General features: G+C 40.9%; 1 protein-coding gene across 1 annotated transcript in view; it reads right to left on the reverse strand.

Annotated features, from left to right (window-relative positions):
- The window catches only part of auts2a (activator of transcription and developmental regulator AUTS2 a), a 306,851-nt gene that overhangs the window by 228,583 nt on the left and 57,581 nt on the right, over positions 1-20,687 (reverse strand). Inside the window, 1 exon segment of the mRNA XM_062432791.1 lies at positions 5,934-6,146. Within this exon segment, the coding sequence (XP_062288775.1) occupies positions 5,934-6,146 (213 nt within the window).

Consider the following 20,687-nt stretch of genomic DNA (forward strand, 5'->3'; position numbering starts at 1 on the left):
GATACTGATGCTGAATGATAATGCAGCCTCTGGCAGGCCTAAGGCAAGGGCTTTTCCATCAGGGCAGGTGGTTTGAGGATCTACCCTGTGAGATGATTCAGGCAGTCAAAGGCCAGAGACCAGAGCCCTCCGGTTGACTGGCTGACCTGGTTAGAGCTTCTGGAGACGGTGTCCTCAAACCCTGAGGGCTAGACGCTGCTGAGCAGCAATTACACCGAAGACTGCAGCTCTTTTTTCACAAGTTTTAGGTGTGACTGACAAATGTGGGCAGCCAAAAAATGATGGCAGGCTTTTACTTTATTTTTAATAAAATAATTCATGTGGACAACGTCTAAAAATACTGTCACACCGGACCTCTGCTGCAGATATTCAGCTGCATCCCTCCACTGCCATACTGTATGTCTCTGTCTTAGTGTCTTTTTAATGCAAGACTGTTGAAACTACAAACAGAATGACAAGTGATCTGCTACAGCATGTGTGTAAAAGGTAATATCTCTTCATTCCAGAGGAGCACTTTGCAAAGGCTCATAAAAGACTTTCTCAGGTCCAAGAACATGAACAGCCTGTTATCCTCATTACATTTGGGCTGCAACTAACTATTATTTTTATTATTGATTAATCTGTTGGTTATTTTCTTGATTAATCAGTCAGTGGTTTAGTCCGTAACATGGTTGTGATCACTGTTTTTCTAAGAAACCAGGCGAGGTTCTCAAATGTCCTGTTTTGTCCACAGCTCAAATGTATTCAGTTTCCTGTCACAGTGGATGAAAAATAGTCCTATTAAAAGAAGTTGGAATCAAATAATATGAACTTTTCTTCTCAAAAAAATTACAAAACCAATTATCATAATAGTTGCCAATTACCTTAATAGTTGGCAGATAACTGATTAATCAAAACTAATTGTTGTAGCTCTATATTATATTACACTGCCTTATAATGAGCCATTTAAACACCACAACCAGCTGACAGCCCCTGATGCAGGGGTCACACTAATTAATGATATATGTGCAGGAGAGAGATTTATATAATGATATCACAGTGCAAAGTATAAAGTACTACTAAGATGAAATTAACTCACATTGTTGATTGCTGTACGCAAAAATGAATGTCATAGAAACTACACTAAACAAAAGGCTAACATCCACACAGTCCAAGTCCAACTTAGTAACTCTTAGTCTTGATTCACTTACTGTAAACAATGCAGTTCTGTTCACAGTGGCAGTGGAAGATACTGTGTGGAATCACTCAAGTTTACACTGTGATGACAGTTCTTCAGAAAGAATGTCAAGGCAGCAGCTGATTACTTTTATCATGAGAGAGTTGGCATGAAACATAAAACCTCAGCTATACAAGTAAAGCTGTGTGCAGCTGTGGTCCAGTTGTTTGACTTCAGATCTACTTGATTTAGCTTTTAAACTCACAAGAGGGGGAAGTCTCACCTTAATTTCATATGTAGGCAAATGACTATTGCTCCAGACTGTTGGCTACCAAAACATTACACCTAAGTGGTAGACTGACACAAAAAGACAGACAGACAGACATCCAGACAGTTAGACGGTCAGACGGACCAGCAGACAGACAGGCAGGTGGTTGGACTAAGATGTGGGGAAGGGGGTTGTCCAACCTGAGCTCTCCTTGCTTGTCGTCGTCCTCCCCTCCCCCCCCACCTCCTTGCAGTCCCACTCCCCCAGTGCCAGAGAGCAGATGGGCCTCACAGCACGCCCCTCTGTTCAACAGAGCTACTGTACATGGCAGCACGCACCACAGGCCCCCACTCCAACATCACTGAGCAGAACAGAGCCGCACCAGAACAGAAAAACACTAACACACAAACACACACATAAAAATATGTGACCTCGGTCTGACCTGTAGTTGCAGCACCACCAGTGAGCCAAACAGTGAACTGGTGCAAACAAAATGATAAGATGCAACATTTCCCCAAGTTTTGCCAAAATTGAACAAACAGACCAGCAAAAAGACTAGAAATGCTTTTCCTTCAGGGTTTTTAATGTTTTCTTAGGTTTTGAAGCGAGTACACATTCAAATTCCAGTTGGGCTCCTGAAAACAGCTTAAAATCACAGTCTGATACAACGGCTATGTGACACAAGTACTAATACACTTTGCTATAATCCTACAGTACATGACCTAAATGTAACACTCCATGGTATTTATTTACTGTCTATTACAGAGAAATGCAGCATATTCTCTGACAGTTTGTAACCTGCTTGCAGCTCTCACACACAAGCAAGTTATTCAGAGTAGCTCATCTGATTTCACACATGCATAAACAGGCACACACCCTCATTCACACACACATTCAATCTTGAATGCTGTCCCCTGCCTCTCACTTCGTATAACCCCCCCCCACACACACACACACACACACACACACCAAGAACCTCCTACACAAAGAGAGAATACTTACTGTACATTGAATCAATTTTCTGCAGGACAATACATATTTGTATGCGCTTTGCATGCTTGGAGAGGATTTCAGCCTCGTTACACACACACACACACACACACACACACACACACACACACACACACACACACACACACACACACACACACACACACACACACACACACACACCTGTTTTGACTGACAGGAAGGTGAGAAATTAATTATTTTCTTACAGTAAAAAAAATAGCAATGAAAAAAAGCTCCGTCCAATATGACAAAAGAAGAGAAGAGTCAGAGAATCATACAATTTGTGGCTTGCTACTGTATTCTCATCCATCTCTGCTGAAGCTCCCTCTATCTGGCCTTTTTTTCCTACTGTGAGGCGATTGTATGTCAGAGGCGCTTATAAACATTTCTCTACTTTTCCACCCTTGAGCTTACAATATCTCATAGTTCAGTACATTGGGTCAGTGCCAGAGATCGAAAACATTTGCTGCAATCTGTGAGCTCGGCTGGAAAGGGAATATAAAAAAAGGTTGAGACGAAGAAAAAAATAACTTGCTTCTTTCTTTATTCAACACAAAATTTTCTCCCTCTCTTTTTCTCTTCCTTCTTCCCTCCACTTTAAGTCAGAGCTAACAAAAAGTGCTGATAACAGTCTCTCTCTCTCTCTCTCTCTCTCTCTCTCTCTCTCTCTCTCTCTCTCTCTCTCTCTCTCTCTCTCTTAGCATTTCTAAATGGAGAATTAAACCTTAGGATGGACCTCTGACATTTGAAATGTAACCTTGTGGGAGGACAATACCTTAACCTTTATTTACAGTGAAGCCAAAGAAAATATAATAGTTCTGCTAGATAACTGGGCAGCTTGTTTTTTTTTTATTTTTTAGGAGAGGACAAAAAAGGGGGGGTGGTGAAGGGATCAGATGATGATCTTTTCAATTAGGCACATGTCATAAAGTGACAGATTAGGGTGTTATTGAGCATCAAGGTTGATAGGTCTATCTACATTTTGCAGGGGAAGAAAAAATATCTGTCATTACTGAAAAGGGTGAATGTGTCACAGTCTTGCTATGAAACAGTCTGGGCATTAGCTGTCCTCGAAGCCAAACACATTATCATTATCATCTGCAGTATAATCTCTCTAATAATTGCTCATAATTACTGAGATTACCAAGAAGGAAGTTGTTGTAATTTAGAGGGTTCTCGCTAATATCTAAGCCAAAACACTTTGCGTTTGACCCGTCAGTGTTGTTGTTGTCGTGTCACAGCCACCTGCGATGTGTGTGGAGGGTTATGGCCACGCATGCTGAGTTAATGTTTGTTTGTGTGTCGGCACGTATGTGTGTAAACAGGTGAGGGAGGTGAGAAAGGGAGGTGAGAAAGAGAGTGGGTGAGAAAGTGGTGGATGTGTCCATGTATGTGTGTGTGTGCATCTGCAAGGGTTGAGTCTGTGTCCAAGTGTGTGTGTGTGTGTGCGCTCAGGAGATCAGGGTTGGGCTCCTGCTGCCAATGGCCAAAACACCACTCATGACCAACACACAATTACAGCCAGCCACAGCCACCTGCCAACATATCCAACACACACACAAGAAGCAGATGCACGATATTTATCAACACACAGTCTCACGCACATATGACCACATGCAGTCTTTTCTGTACAGCATGCACAGCCATCACAGCAGTATAAGACAACCTTGAAACTGGCAGGTAGCACCATCTGTCCATTAGCCAGTACTGGGACTGACATGACTCATACCACAGGTCTGCTATACTGCATCCACACAACTACTGGACACTCTCTGTCACGTGACCTGTTGAAAAAAAGCAGTTGGGACACTAACTCATATTACTAATGACTACAGGCTGCAGCAACAACACAGCCACAACTACTTTATATAAAAACCTCTAACAAACATTTGTAGGATTATATGGGTGTGGATGTGCCTGTTACTGTAGATAGTGAAGGTAGCATATATTTAAAATGTCTGAGAATTTTCTGGAATTTGTCAGAGAAAGGTGATTTGAACTGCAATAAAGTAATGTGATTTTTTGTGTAACAACCTGGACAACCTTTAAATCAACACAACCAATTACACTAAGGTGGCGCCAAAATAAATAAAGTACACCACCATATATGGTCCAACAAAACCACTAAACCACTGTGGAGTCTATACTATATTTAAGCTAATGGTGCGGTTTGTCCTGCAGCGACCTACACAAACACATCCTGGAATATGGAGCTCGAGAACGCTGACCCTCCCCCAAAGAAATGGTAAAGCCTAACCTCTCAGTCCCTGCCTGTGTGTGTGTGTATAAACAGTGGGCACAGACACACAGTGTAACAGACAGAAGAGAACAATGTAACAGATAGTCCTTGCTGGAGATACAGCATTGCATCAGTGTACCATAAATATTCATTAGTGACCTTGTCACCTTGCTACACACAAAAATATGTTCAGGCACACACTGATATACACTCACATACCCTTGAAGCTATATTTCACACCAGTAGAGCATGACTTCATTCAACTACAAGCCCCGGTGCAAGTTAAACACAAAACTGCTAATCACAGGTGTGCTGTGCTTGTGTGTGATGTCACTTTGAAAAGCCTTACTGGTGATCCGGATGATAGTTTGTCTCTTCTTTTTACAAATGACTTTTGCTTGGTTGTTATCGTGTGACTGTGTAGCAAATATTGTGAGAATAGCTAAAAAATGTTAGAGCGACTCACTCCCTAAAGCCAACAGCAGAACCAATGGCTCCCACTAAACCAGCAGCAGAGCTGTGAACACTGATACGCTTTCAACTGGCTGTTACATTAAGATATTGCTACAGTGTCACTGTTCTCTTCCAATACATTTGACATGCTCTACATAGCCCTGCTGTTTCGTATTGTAAACGCCATACAATATACAGTATATGATGCAACATACACATTCAATCGCTTGCATGATTACACAGTTATTAAAACTACAATTATAGCAGCTTTTCAGTGTTTTCACAACAGTAACAACTGAACAGGTTCTGTTTTCCTGTATTAATTCAGTGATGTAAACAACAGCAGCACAGGGCCAATGAAAACCACAAAACCTTGAAACCTTCCTGAATGCACATTTTTACTGAGAAACTGAAGAAAAAAAAACTAGCTGCTCCATTTTTCTGACAAACATCTCCATCCATCCCACCTCCAGAGACTGTCGACTGAACAACCCCCCCCGGAGAGGCCTGTGTTAAAAATACTGTTGTTTTACATGTGCCTTGACTACAGATTTGATACAACACATACACGCTTAGTGCATTGAAACAAAGCAAACACTAGAGTGAGAGGAAGAGTGTTAAGCGGAGCGCCGACAAATGACTTTTCTCAGCATCACGGAAGATGACGAGGTAATAGTACTGTGCTGAAACCTTAAACTGGGACATTGCGGGACGTCAAAAAGGCTTTCTCCATATATGTCACAGATCATAATGCTAGTTGTGCTCTTACTACAGTGTCATAGTGAAATCCAATCTGTTAAACTCACCATTGTGTGTTTCTTGCTCAGGTGTTTCTTCTTCTTCTTGCCTTGAGTGTGTGCCACGCGGGGGTTGTTCTCCTGGTCTGAGGACTGGTGATGGTGGTGATTGTTCTTGCAGGGCTCCAGGCTCAGGCCATTGGGGACCCTGGCAGACTTTTTCTTGTGCAGGGGCCCCGCCTGGTTCTCTCTGGACTCCTGGGGCTTCAGTGTCATGTTCTTCTGTAGAGGATAGGAAGCAGAGGAGGCTTACATTAGAACTTCAAAACAAATATTCTATCAGCGCCGCTGGTAATGTATCAGCTGTACAGCTACCCTTAGAGGATTCTGCAATCATAGGGTTCATCAACAGTCAAATCAATGTTTCATTAAGTTCTTGTACCTGCTCATTACCAGAGCTTAAAAACAGGCTGGATATCCACTCGTAAGAGCATGTTTTGACAAATAGCAAATCTCTAGCCAACAGTAAGCCGTGCAGTGAATTTACTCCAAATTGAGGAGCAATTGTGCAGAAAGGCTTTAGATACAATATTTTCTTCCACAAAGAACAGCAAAACAAAAAGAGATTCATGTTTTGCCTTTGCTTTACTTGAAAGTATGCAGTAGAGAGCTCGATAGGAATAATGAGAAAAGTCAGAAAGCATCCCCGGCTGGGTTTAAAATCAAGGTTGCTGCTGCTGGCTGGTACGTGTCTTAGACCACTTGGCCAAATAGGGTTTTTTTCCATTGTTTTCTTAATCACTCATATTTTCATATACCATTTATATTTGCAGGGATACTTGAGTTAGCTAGCTAATCACTCATTAGTTCTAGGAGTTTCTGTTGAAGATAGAGTCTCAGTAGGTGGTTGTCACTACTTAACTACTCATTTCTGCCTGTGTTGATTCCAGTTAAAGTGTACATGTAAAAGTGCCCATGTGATGTTTCCCATCCAAAACAATACAATAGTTAACAGTATACTGGCTTTTCTTAATTAACACCACATTACTGGACTGTAAACAACATTCAAGCTTAGTCTGAAGTGGAGAAAGCAAAGATATTGAGAAGAAACATAGATTCAGCTTGTGTTTACCGCACCGCAACAAACATTTAAGTTGAGTTTGCCTGAAATGTCAGCAGACATTTCTCTTCATAGAGAACAAAACCATACAATGAGCTACTGCTCCAATAAGGCAGTATATTTCCAAACAGCCGGGGTTATACAGTTTGACAGCACTGATCAATACAACAACTCATCTGCTGCTGAGAGAGTGTGTAATTTATCACAGCCGTCCACAGTGAAACTTATTGAACACATCAGCATTGTTATTTGAAGGGCTGACCTGTTTTGCTCCATTGTGGACCAAAAAGCTGTTGTTAATACCCCCGGGGAGGAATTGAAGCTGGTGAAGCAGCCATCAGTGTGGAGGCCCACTGTTGAAGGGGAAAGGTGCAAAGCTGCCACAGCTGCACTAATGACATGTCGATACTCTGCAACATTTTAACAGCGGGGCTGGAGAGAGACAAGTTCATTCCTGTCTAGAGGGATTCACACCACTGACGTATGGGAACACGGACACTACAAAGGTCAAGAAATGCAATATATGTATGATGTGTTAGTGCAGCTAAAAGGGCCAACACCCCAGCTGTACATGTGCTGTTAGTTTTTCTAGTATTCTTCCCTCTTCTTGCTTCATTTAATGCCTTCTAAATCCTCTACAACTGACCTACTTGAAAGGTTGCCAGTTTTCCACTAAATGACTGATTATATTGCTAATTCCTATGTTATCACAACGTTTGGGCTAAATGAATGGTTCTACTGGATTATGGACCCTTTCACACTTGTCTCACACACACTGGGACATCTTTTTCTACTTTGTTGTACTCTTTTTGTTATTAACAACTTTAGGGGTATTGAACAGCCCTCGAGCTGGACTCAGCATCGGTCCAGGATTCAGGTTCTCCCACAGCCCACAGAAAAGACCATATGCCTCATATTTGGTGTACAGTGCGTATGAGGATGAAAACCAAGGCAGATTTTCCACAAATACAAAGCATCTCAAGCAGGAGCGGTTCCTTGTCGATGGACCACCTCGGAGCAGGCGTAGTGTGCCTGTAGAGAGAATGACTTAACCGGTGTTACAGATATACCCTGCTGTCATGAGGATGAATTTGATGGGTGTTGCTGCTGCTGGCGCTGACTCACTAAACCATTTCTAAAGGCCTTCGATTCCCCCTCGCGGAAAAAAACAAGCGCACGCATCGACTAATCTTGTTTGCCTTTTTTCCGCCCACGCCCCATCCGAGGCAAATAATGCAACATGACATGCATTGTCAGTGCGCAGAATAAGTGACGAAGTTATGATGGGGCTTGAGAGAGCTTCCATTGTGCAAGCTTTCTGCATGCTTCTAAGCCTCCAAACCTCACTGACTGCCGGGAATAAATTATGCACAATATGTTTTGCCTGCTCGCCGAACAATGGCAAGACAAATTCCTTATTTCAGCGGCCTTATGATGATACTGAAAGGAAAGTAATTGCTCAGTGTGGCTCCCTCTCCAACTAGCTCTCCTCACTGTGTCTGGCAGTGTACAAAGTAATTACAGCAACATTTTAGTGGCTGTGCGTGTTTGCAGGTATGCTCACAACAGGTGACAGTCTGGAAAGCAGCTATTTTAATTACCTTTGTTCATTTGTACATTTTTGATTTTTTTTATGAAGGCTGCATAATGTGCCGCATCTAATGAGAGATTAAAAACTTGTCATCTTCAAACATTGTTATTAATCTTACATCAGAGAGACATTTACTTAACTGCTTAAAGTTCCCCTGCAGTCAAAAATGGTGGTTTGCTTATTATTCCTTCAGCTGGATGTTTAAGCTTCTCTGTGTATAGTTTGCTTTCACAGTCATCTACTAAACGAGGAAAGTTTCTCTCTCTCTTACCTCATCTTACCCGATGTGTGACATCACAACTAGTTTGGAGCCAATCCTGGGCAACATCATAACACATATGTGATGTGATGTCATGTGCACATACACTGAAGCAATGAAATGTGAACCATTTTCAGTTGTAAATCATCTAAAGTAGCTTACTGCAGTATATTCGTGTGCTGCATTAAACTCCTCCTGCTGAATATTCCAAAAAACGCTCATTAACAATTCATATACAGCAGAAGTGCGAAAAGGCAATTCTACAAAAGACACACAAAAAAACAAACGCGTGGAACAGTAAGTCTGTGCTGCTACTCTTCACAGTCAGGGAGAGGTTGAATGAAACAATGGAAAGCTGTGCTTGCCAAAAAAAGAAAGAAGAAATGCAGTTTAAAATAATAAACTGGAAATGAGTCAGCGCATAAAGATGATGAATTGAAGGGACAGAGTGTGGTCCAATGGATGATTCCAGGAGCCGGGCTCGATAACCATTGCGGCATGTGTGAGGTAATGGGATACGTCTAATTCAATTCTCCAAATTCTCACTTATGTGCAAGTTTTTAACATCTTGGAAACATCTTCTAAATATGATACTCATGTAATCAAATAGTAAAAATGCTCATATAAGCTGAGCCTACATGAAGCTCCATTGTGGCTTTTAGTTTACTGTACAATAACGTCACAGTTTTGATACCACTAGCACACTGGCTGCATCCTTGAGGCAACCATCATCTCTAATTTCTCCTATATTTTTGTGGGACATAATTTCACTTCATTGATCCCTCTCGTGCCTGTTTCCACTACTTTTCTTCAATCTCCTTTGTCTTGTGTTTGAACATGGCTCTAGAGAAGCTCCGCCTGTGTACCCGAGCACTATGAACTCTCAGTCTCCTGCAGTAGATTTAACAAGCTGGGCCTTCTCTGGTCTCTCACAGCCTGTTGGCATTTGAGCGACCACAAACAGACAAGCCTTGTGAGAGGCTGATCAAAGAGTCTGATCAATTTGACTGAGACAATTTAATTAGTCTACACACACTGGGCTCCCAGCAGAGAGGAAAAGAGAGAGGGACAGAGGGATGGATGGTGGCAGCAAAAAAGGAATAGACAGAGACACTGAGAAACAGAGAGAGCACTTGAACGCACCACAGGCGTATGAATCTGGCTTTCCGCGATAGTGTTGCATCAAGCTCAAAGTGCATTTACGCACACGCACACACACGCGCACACACGTCTCAGATCGGCCTGGCTGACGATATTAGCAAACTCTGCACAACAAAAGACAAAGTAAACAATAATTGGAGATGTAATGAATGCTAATAAAGACTGATAAGTACAATCACTCCTCACGGGGCACTCCAGGACAACAGCCCACATTAACTTGAGCTATCTAGTTAAGTTGAGCAGTGAATTGTCTCTCATTCTTTAGAGAGTCCTTGACCTGATTATCACATTTTCAGTGGGTGTGAAATAGCATTAAGTGAGCACAGAGTGTTGGGTATAACAAATTGCTTTGTAATTCACTGCTGCTGTTTGTGGTGATGTAACCAATTACAGGTGTGATTAGAGCGGCTGAACTGCTTCATATGTGATTTAATGGTTCAAACTCAGGTTTAAATGTCACGTAAATATGGTGAAAACTGGCTAAGTACCTTTTAAAGAAGCTTTAATGCTAGTTACAGGGACACTATTGATATTGGTCACAATAACTGGCAAAGAAAGAGAGAAGCAATATATAAGTGAAAGATTTCTCTCAATGTAACTCAATGAGGGAACAAGGTAAAACACATTTTTGCAGAGTTTTGATGGTAAATAATTAAACAAGTAACATTATCGATAACAGTAAAAAAAAAAACAGTGTGATTTTTATTATAAATAAGAATCAAATCCCTACAAACTGAAACTTTTCAATAAGTCAGAGGAAAGATGTGACTCATTTCACTTGTTCCTGTCAATTTGTCTCTTTATCAAACACATATGGTATAATTCATTATAGAGGTCAAAGCAGGCATGTTGTTTTTAGCTCCCACTACAGTTCACTGACAAGCTGGATGATAACCATATAACATTCCTTTTAAATATGCTGAAAATACACTACACAGTATACTCTGAATTGACTAAGACTTTAAAGTTTATTTTCATAAAGCCTAACTATAACAAACGGTCCATTTAACATATGCTGCAGAAGTTTTAAATAAATCTGTAAAAAAATGTTATCTGCATTAGGGTATTTATCATTTTAATCCACTGTGGAGGTCATCATTACAATTTACCAAGCAGTAGACAAGGAAGGACATCATTATACACAGTGATGAGATTTAAATACAAAATGTAACTTTGTTTCAATCCCTGGTTCCTGCAGGGTTTAATATGACAGCACAAAGACACATGGCCAAAATATAGAAGTTAGTTTCACAGTAATAAGCGAGTACTGCATTAAAAAGCTCATCTTGTAAGAATTTATGCAGTACTTGTTTTTGTGATGGAACAAACTACTTTATCACTATCAGGACTTGCAGCTTTATGTTCCATACCACTCACTAAATATAACCTAAGATTGAAGACAGCTGAAATAACAATTCAGCATTTAAGTCAAATATAATAAAGTCCTGGTACCAAATTTTTATGAAACTATAATCCAAAAGTCCCATGTTCAAAAATAGCTGGAAAAAAGTGTTTTAAATATCTCTCAAATCCTTATTTGGCATTTTAATTATGGTGTTGTTTTTTGTGGTCATGTAACAATGCTAAATCCAATCCTTTGTGTCAAAGCAGAGCAGTTCTGATAAACACACAACAACTTCTTTGATTTAGGGGACAACACTACAGTGAGAGAGACCCTATCAGTCCACAGAGCCATGTACCAGTGGCTGAAGCTTCTGGGCATTGGCCAGTGCTGGCACCAGCTACCAGATACAACTGGCCAACCTGGACGAGCACGCTGCCAAATGGGTCTACAGCACATTTGGCAGTGTGGAGAAAATGCTGCAAACACATGCACGACATATGAGGAATTCAACCGCTGAGTCAACCATATGGACAGCCATGTACACTTCAGCACTAGTCTGTTCTCAGATTCTTCAGCCTCTTGAAAAACTGCCTCTCTTGCAACAATGAGATGAGAGTTGTGAGAAGAAAAGCAAGGTCCTACAGAAAATGATTCAGCAGTCCACCCAGACAGTTGACCTGCAGCTCAGAGAAAACACGACGACAACGGAGAGCTGCTATGAGAAGAAGCAGCTCTCCTCAATACAGACACAAGAAGCAGAAGTTCAAATGTAGGAGAGAGACTCTCCCAAAAAAAGGAACTATTTTAATATTAACTTTATTTTGGAGATAGAAACTTAGCATTGATGATACATTTTGACCACATTCAGGTTGATTTAAATGCGGCGATTAAAAAATAGTGCAACAGATGAAGAACTAAGCTTGAGCACAGACTCTGGCTGCATTTACAGCCACATTTTTTTGATAAATATAAATAAAGTGAATCCTTGAGGCGGAAATTCTTTGCTCGTTATTTTAAATGAATGATAAATGAATGGATTCCAGCCTGATTGCAGATATTGTAAAAGTAAGAATGTGAGTTTACGCAGGTTAAGTGTAACTATTCGATGGCGCGTATCTCAAGGCTGCCGTTAAATACATCTGGAAACATTTGTGAAACACAAAGCTTCAGTGGAAGTTGGTGTAAATCTTGTTTGGAGATTTGATACTGAACCAAGAAAAGAAACATCTTCGCCTGGGCTGCATGAACGAGACATGTAAGCAGTCGCTTCCGCATGTAAGAGAGAGTCCTGATGCAGTATCATAGTAGACAGTAGTGCTGCTTGTATAGAAAACAATTACCTAGACTACTAATTATTGTACTGAATATATGTCTTCATCTGCAACATAATCTATGATTTATATGATCTTAATGTAGTTCCATAACATTTATGGTAAGTTGTATCAATTATGGTTCAGAGGACAATATATGTCCATATTCAAATAATGAATTCATTTGTTTACCCAAGCACACAAGCATCAAATCAATCTTCCAATTCAACCACTTAGAAGGTGCAGCTGAGCTGTAAACAGCACATATCCCATAAAAGTATGTGAGACTCCGTAAGAAAGAGAATATGACTTAAAGCATTGTGTTCCTCAGTGGAAACCAGCAGATGTCTTTATAGCAGAGCGTATGACTAAAGGGACTCTTACTTATCTGTAATTAATATCACAGGGAAGATAAAGTGCTGGCAGTATCAATATTACTGCATCATTGTTGTGGAAGCTGCAGGGGGTGGGGGGTGTGGACACTGGCGGCTGAGGCTCCACTTCAAAAACTGGAACACTTTCTAGCTCAGTTCCTTCTAAAGCCACATTCTGAAGCTCTGCCTCCCTTCTGACTGTCTCAGAATAGATGCAGGTGTTCACACAAACACACAAACATACACACACACAAACAGCTGCTGAGTATTTTCAGGTGCAGATGAGCCACTGTCAGCATTACATGCAGAGGCCTGTGGGTGGAGGGGGGGGGGGGGGGGGTTGTCTGAGGAGAGTAAAGCTTTTCAGGGAGGCAGTAAATTATTCCCCTGACAGACAGAGCCATCTACAAGATGTTTGTTCACCTGCATTAGTTTCTTTCTTTCTCATGATAGCTGCTCCACAACAACAGAGGGACCTGAAAAAATAGTGTCCACTTATGAAAAAAGCACACACACACACACACACACACTACTTGAGTACACAGACAAAGACACCTAGCCAATTTCCCCCCCAGACACTAATCTCATCATAGTATTTTTTTTCCCATTTGAGTCAGGAGGGTGCGTGAAAAAACACAAGGGGATATCCTGCCTGTGACGATCTGATTTCCTAGTTGTGTCTGGCCGTTCAACACATACAGATTATTTTCTTTCTGGGAGCGCAGATGGGACCGGGAGAAGGGGAAGGTGTGTGTGTGTGGGGGGGGGGGGGTTGCTGGGGTAATTGGAGATATCGGCGACCGGGTTCCATTTGTATCTTTCGGTCTTATCAGGGGTCCTGGGAGAGGAACAACAATTGATTTGCCCAAATCAAACAAGCGAGCGCTGTGAGCCACACATATCGTATCGAAGGCGGCCATCGAGCGGCTGCACTCTGGCCACAATAACACTGAGACAATGAGACGTGTCCAAATTGATAATATACTGTTACACAGAGCCTGTGGGAGTGGGTGGGAGGTAGGAAGTATTCTTTTTTTTCATTTTATTCTCTTACATCAGCAGCACCAAAGTCAGTAGCTCTGTATTCATGTGCGTTTACATTTTGAGTATGTATGTATATGTGTGTGTATGTGTTTCCAGTGTTCATTTTTAAAAAGGAGGGAAATCAGGCCTTCTGTAGAGACGCCAGCAGAGCACAGGACTTAATGAAAAACAAACATATTCAGCATGAGCCACAAGAACCCACAACATTTACCATGATTAAATAAACATGAGGAGCAGATACAGCCTGTCAGCCTGGGATTTTTCATGTTAATCACTGAGTAAGCAGAGCAGACAGAGTGGCCCTTTAATGGCCAAGGAGAGATGTAAACCGGTGCTGTTTGTGTTGCTGTATTGCTGAAATCACTGCGCTCAATTTAATGTGAAAACCTATAGGAGAATATTCCAGACGTAGACATCAGCTGACAGGTCATCTGTTGTGTTTAGGGAGAATGTGAATAAAAAGGATTTCTGTGTAACGCAAACAAAAAGCGAGATAACATGTGGTGACAACCTGAATAAGCAAAGCATACTGCGAAACAAGATGAAGCACATGCTGTCCTCATCCAATGAGAACAAACAAGAGGGAGAATAATGTGCTGAAAACCAACCCGAGTGGCATTGTGGGATGGATTTTTTTACCCTTTGAAGCTGCCCTTGTTGGCTTAAATAATTGCGTCTAATTGCTGACAGATGTAAAGGCAAATGAACCATTTGCTTAAACAAGGCAGAGGGACTGCTCACGGTGACTGCACCGGGTCAGAGCCTCTATTGGATTCTGCCAGTCATGATTACTTAAGAAAAATCACTTTCTAAGAAATGGGCTAATTTGTTTAGCTGTCGACAAACTGACAACTCACTGTCATTCTTAAAAAAAACAACACACACCTCAAGGCTGGGCGTAATCACACCTGAATATGAACACTTGAGTTAACATCCATAGTATTAGATATGTCTTAGAGTGTGAGCCTTAAAAACACATTGTGAGATATATTCAGTTGATCATTATTACAACTATATTTAATATTTTTAAAATATGTAATAACTAGGGATGACCTAAATTAATCTTCAAGATCAATACCCGGAGCAATCGAAGCATCTTTATTGATTAAGCTATATATATATAAATATGTTAAGCTTGATTCATTTACATTCTTTAGTCAATGTCACCATTGTGCTCCAGGTTTACCCATCGTGGCTCCATTAGAGGCACTAAAACCTTTAACTAATGTCTATCTTTCACATTTAGAATATAGAGTATCTCTGAGTCAGCATTGTGGATGACATTACAGCAAAACCATTTTTTAAATCAAATATTTGATCATAAACAACTAGTATCATTTTGTTTGGTGATATGGGCTCTTAACAGAACTTCTCATCTGTAGAATACACACAGTTGTGAGTGGAAGCTGAAGGCAGGAAGAGCGGCAGTGAATGCTGAATGATTATCATGATGCAAAAGAAATACTCCACACCATTAAATGTGCCTGAAGCCATGTTGAGAGAGGGAGAAAAGCGTGGTGTGATTCTACTTGGATACTTGCAAAGCCATTTTTGTTCGAGTGTTTTTTTTTTTTTAAAAACCCAAAATGCTCCCACTTTAAATGAGGCTGTGGTGAAATGCCTTAACAAAGGAGATTTTCTAAGCTTGTGTATTCAACTGATCTGTTGAGCTGCGTTCAAATGTAATTTTTTTTGCAAGATGATAAATTGTTGTTGTTGCTGAGGTGACAGCTGATAGCACAGTTATGCTAAATCACATCAATTTAATAGGAATAACTTTGATGAAAATGAATGTCTCCCAGCCACACATAGATTAGCCGACAACATTATAAAAGCCAATCTCTGTGCAACAAATGCCAAATGTTTGATGCATCATCAACAAAAACATGCTGTATGTGAGAACATAATAAATACCATATGACACGTTTTCTTCCTACAAAGTGCTGCAGCCAACTATGGCCAAACATGTTCAAGAAACAAATGTGTTGGGCCAACTCGCAGCTAGATTTAGGAGACGGCCAGCAGCTCTGACACACTCGCGCATGCATAGCGAACACACAGAAATACTGCTCACACTGCTGCTTGTTTTCAACTAACTATAAATTGACAGGCTTGCCACATGGTGACAGGAAATCTGTTCGGTGCTAAAACTGAGCTTGGAAGAAGTGACGAGGAGGCTGAGTATGTCCAGCTGGTTGGTTTTAAATGCATCTTTTTCTCTCTGTTTTAACCCTCCGCCTCTTCCTCTCAAAACTAAGCTTTTCACAAAACAGGATCACAAGTAGAACACTGTAAAAACACCAACTTGTGTTCTTTGACATGAATAGTAATTATAAGACCATAGAAACTAAATAACGTGCAGACATTTGACTCCCTCTTGTTTTTTCCACCTACAACCATCACAAAGGTCTGGACCACTGTGTCTCAAGCTGAGATGGAAATTTGAAGTCATTCTTTTATATCACCCCATCTGGACTACTGTAACACCCTTTTCCCTTGCCTCATCTACAGGTGGTCCAGAATGTTGCTGCTAAACTCTTGACCAGGTCCTCCAAAAAGGTCTTGTGTGACACATACGTTCTGATTGTTATCTACTGGCTCCCCATCCAATTCAGAATCCAGTTCAAAGTTCATGTGATCACCTACAGAGCTCTGCATGGTCAGCCACCCGCTTACAATAGAGATCTATTGCAGCACTAAATCACCAGCAGGTGTCTGAGCTCCTCTGATCAGGGTTTGCTAGTTGTTCCTCCATCCAGGCTTAAAATAAAGAATTGTGCTTTAGAGGTTGTGGCTCCTAAACTTTGGAACTGTCTCCCTTTGAACTTAAAATCTGTGAACACCTTTAAATAACAGCTCAGGAGTCATTTGTTCAGACTTGCCTTTGTATCATTTTTATATTTTTGTGTGTGTGCTTTATGTTTGTATGTATGTTTTATTTCCTCTGTGAAACACTTTGTGACCTCTCTGCTCTAAAAAGGTGCTATATAAAGTTACTTAGTTATTTTAAATAGATCTTAGCTGTCACTGGCTGCTGAACATCGTGCATTTTATCTTATTCTGTCAGAGGAAGACACCAGAAAGGAGAAGAGGAGGAAGGAAACACTAATGATAAAAACCTTACCTGTCTATTGCATTGTCCCATTTGAGTATCTCAGCCCCTGGAGCTGCATGATCACTCCATAAGAAATTGTTGGGAAATGTGTGTGTGTGTGTGTGTTATGTGTGCGTGCACTGCTAGGGTATCATGTCAAAAATCAGGGGGAGGTGTAAAGCTCTCTACAGCATCTCTCTGGATTTAGACCTGATGTGTCCTTTGAGATATCACTCAAAGGACACATCAGAGCATGAAAAATGAGCACAACCAATGGACTGCTCACTGTGTCTGTGCAGGCTAGATTAAGAAGTGACTATTAACAGCAGCAGTGCTTATTGTGATGTAAGCAAAGGAAGCAGCAATATTGCAATATTGGAGCACTGAAAGGCTGGTGTAGGTCATTAAAATATTCTCTGTGGTAGATTGAAAACTGAAGTAGAACTACACTGGAAATGAAACTTCTCAAAAACACTTTAACCCAGCACAGAATGTTAAAGAATAACTTCATATCTGTAGTTATATATAATATATAGATAAAAAGCATCAATTACTGCGTGAAGAGTGGGTAAATAATGGAATTCAGTTTTTTGTCCTCTCAGAAGTTTACCAAGCTCATTTGTTGTTCATTGTTGTATACAGAACATATTGTTTTCTGTGTGCGGTGGAGCCAGAACAACTACCACAGGAGAAAAAAAACAAAACAAAACCAAAAAAAAAAAGCCCTCTCTGGGGATTTGGGAAGAAGAGAACAGAAATGCTTGATTTCGCTCAAGCTGTGGCTTTGTAGCAACTGCTCTCACTCCCTCTTATTTCCCCCCCCCGCCCCCCTCACCTCTATGATTCACAGCAGAAAATTGACTCAGGGAGGGAGTGAATAGTGGGTGATGCTGAAGCCTTCCTGTCCTGAATGTGCTTCTCTTCTGCTGCTCGCTGCCAAAACCAGACTGCTGTCAGCCTCAGAAAGGAGTGTTTTTCTACAGGGAGAAACTTAAAGCGATTGGTTTAATTTGCTCCTTTTTCCCCCCCCTCGTAGCGACCCCAGTGTTCGGTTAATGGCACCTGAACAAAAGAGGCCCCCTCCGTGGGCTCTCCAGCTAAGGAATGGTTGTTAGATTAGCCCAGCAGGCTCATACAATGGGCTCTAGCCTTAACTACTGTAACAGTCACGTCTGCATGCTATGACCACCAAGCAGGAGGCGATTAACTCTCTCCATATTATCACACCTATTGGTTACATTGAAACATTTAACTTGAGCCCTTACAGGAGCGCTATTGAAAACATATCATGTGGGAACCTTGAGAGAGTCAGCATGCAGAAATAAGACTATGCTTAAACCCCTGTGGCTTTGCATTCCCTGCTATCATTCCTCAGCTCTCCAGACCAATGACGTGATGTTTCTTTTGGGATGCCGTGGCTTCAGACGGAACGGTGCAGGTTGCTTAGCAACTGGGTACAGAAAGAAGATCATTAAATGGTACTGATGCTCGCTCAGTCCTTCGTTATGTATCTGAGAACTTGTTGCTCCACAAGAATAAGAATCTTCCCTCGGATGAACTCGGATGTCTCAAAAGTGCAGCGCAGCATCAAGAAGGTGGTGTTTCACCTCAGGTCATTCAAACTAATTCATGCAGTGAATGAAAATATAAACAAATGATGCAGCACTGAGAGAGAGAGCTGCAAAATTCCTCCAGCAAACTGCTGCCGAATCAAATCATACTGATTTATATATTAACTTTTAGATTTATCATTCAAAACTGTTCATATCACAACTTTTCATTTGCTTACTGTTGCCTTTGTCTTTTGTCATGTAGTGCTCAGACATTTGACTTAGTGAAATAATAACAAATCTATCATCATTATTTCTCAACACATTAACGTAAGCTGTTTTCCAAGCAGTGAGTGAAATCCTTGCTGAGGAAGCAAGCATGAAAATGATTTATCAATGATAAATTCATCTCCTGATGGCTTTGACGGTAAGTCTCTACCATGATGTTGAAACATGATGTCAGTAAAATGCTAATAGCGCACTGTACACCTCACATCAGATTTACTGTCTTCAGGTTATTTGAGGTGAAACTTTCCCCCCAGAATGAAAATGGAGCTATGGTATAGTGTTTATCTCTTTCCATAAGGCGACCGCACTGCACAAACACTGCTTACCTCATCTCCGTTAACATTAAGTGAAATCAATGGAGTGCACTGTGTTTGTGAATGCAGAGCTCTGTTTCCTGCCTCAGTACAGACTGCGAGCAGAGGCTACCGCTCACCAGAGAGCCGACACCTGCACTATTTATAGCCCGCGGACATTAAAGCTAACAGTGTAACAAGAGACTGCAGACTTGCCCCTCCACTGGTAATTAGAAACCCAGTGAAAGCTCGCCATCTCCACAATGGAAGAGAAAAGACGGTGCCAGGAAAGACACACTGGAGATGTGCCAGAATACACTTCCAGACCTCCTCGGCTAGTTTGGCATTCCCCATCTCTTATACTGTTGTTGCAGGATTAGTGAAGTGAAAGCCAGGCACTTTTTTCTGGATTTAGAGCTGTTGCTAAGCTGTAGCTGAACTCGTTTAATGACTACTGTTTCCATGCAGTAACTTCTTTAAGTTCTAAACCGTCTAATGCAGCCAGTTGTTGTAATTACTGTAAGCCATGTGCACTACTTGGTGAGCCATTTATAACAATAAGATGTACTATTTACTACAGCTCATAATGTAATAAAAAAGAATCAAATTAAGAACATATAGATGCAGTGGACACAGCACACTGCTTATTATATTCAATATCTTTGCATTGGCTGATATTCAAAGGCAGCATTGAGAGTGAACTATCAGTAGAGATTATGTTGCTGCCTCTGAGAGTTTAACGATACTACTGGTGATTTCCTATAGTTTCTGTTATTGTCAACAAAACCCAACACAACAAATAAATGATCATAATAAAAAGTATTGCCTGCTCTATTAAAAACCACATCAGTGAGCCACGCTGTTACTCTGGGTAACTCTTTATAACCGTGAACACACACAGTGCAGTTTATTTTAAGTCAGTCCCACACACACACCATCCTGCTGCTGTAATATCTCACTAAAGCACCAAATCTGCAGCTGAAAATAGTCCAACAACTATTTACTCTTGTTTGAGTCGTGTTAGCATAAAACTACAGTACAGCTGTTTCAGGAATTGATGCTGGGTTAAATCAAAGTATATATTCATGACCTATTTGTAAATGTTTACTTCCTCAGTAAGAACAGGCTGAGTACCACATATGGGGTGAAGGAAGCTTTTAAGTGTCAATTTAACTGTTCTGGTCTTTTCATTGGATTTGTAGTCATGAAGTAGTTTTTCAGTTAGACAAAATATACTGTGGCATTAAAACTGGTCAATTATCTAACATACACAAAGTGCACTGTATATAACTAAACTGATTACACCCCAGGTCAATATCAAATCCAGTCCGTTTAATACAATTTCTCATTTTTAAACTAAACCCAATAAGAATTAAGCCAATTAATACATTTTG

The sequence above is a fragment of the Scomber scombrus genome, chromosome 14 (genome assembly GCF_963691925.1).
Source record: "Scomber scombrus chromosome 14, fScoSco1.1, whole genome shotgun sequence".
NCBI lineage: Eukaryota > Metazoa > Chordata > Actinopteri > Scombriformes > Scombridae > Scomber > Scomber scombrus.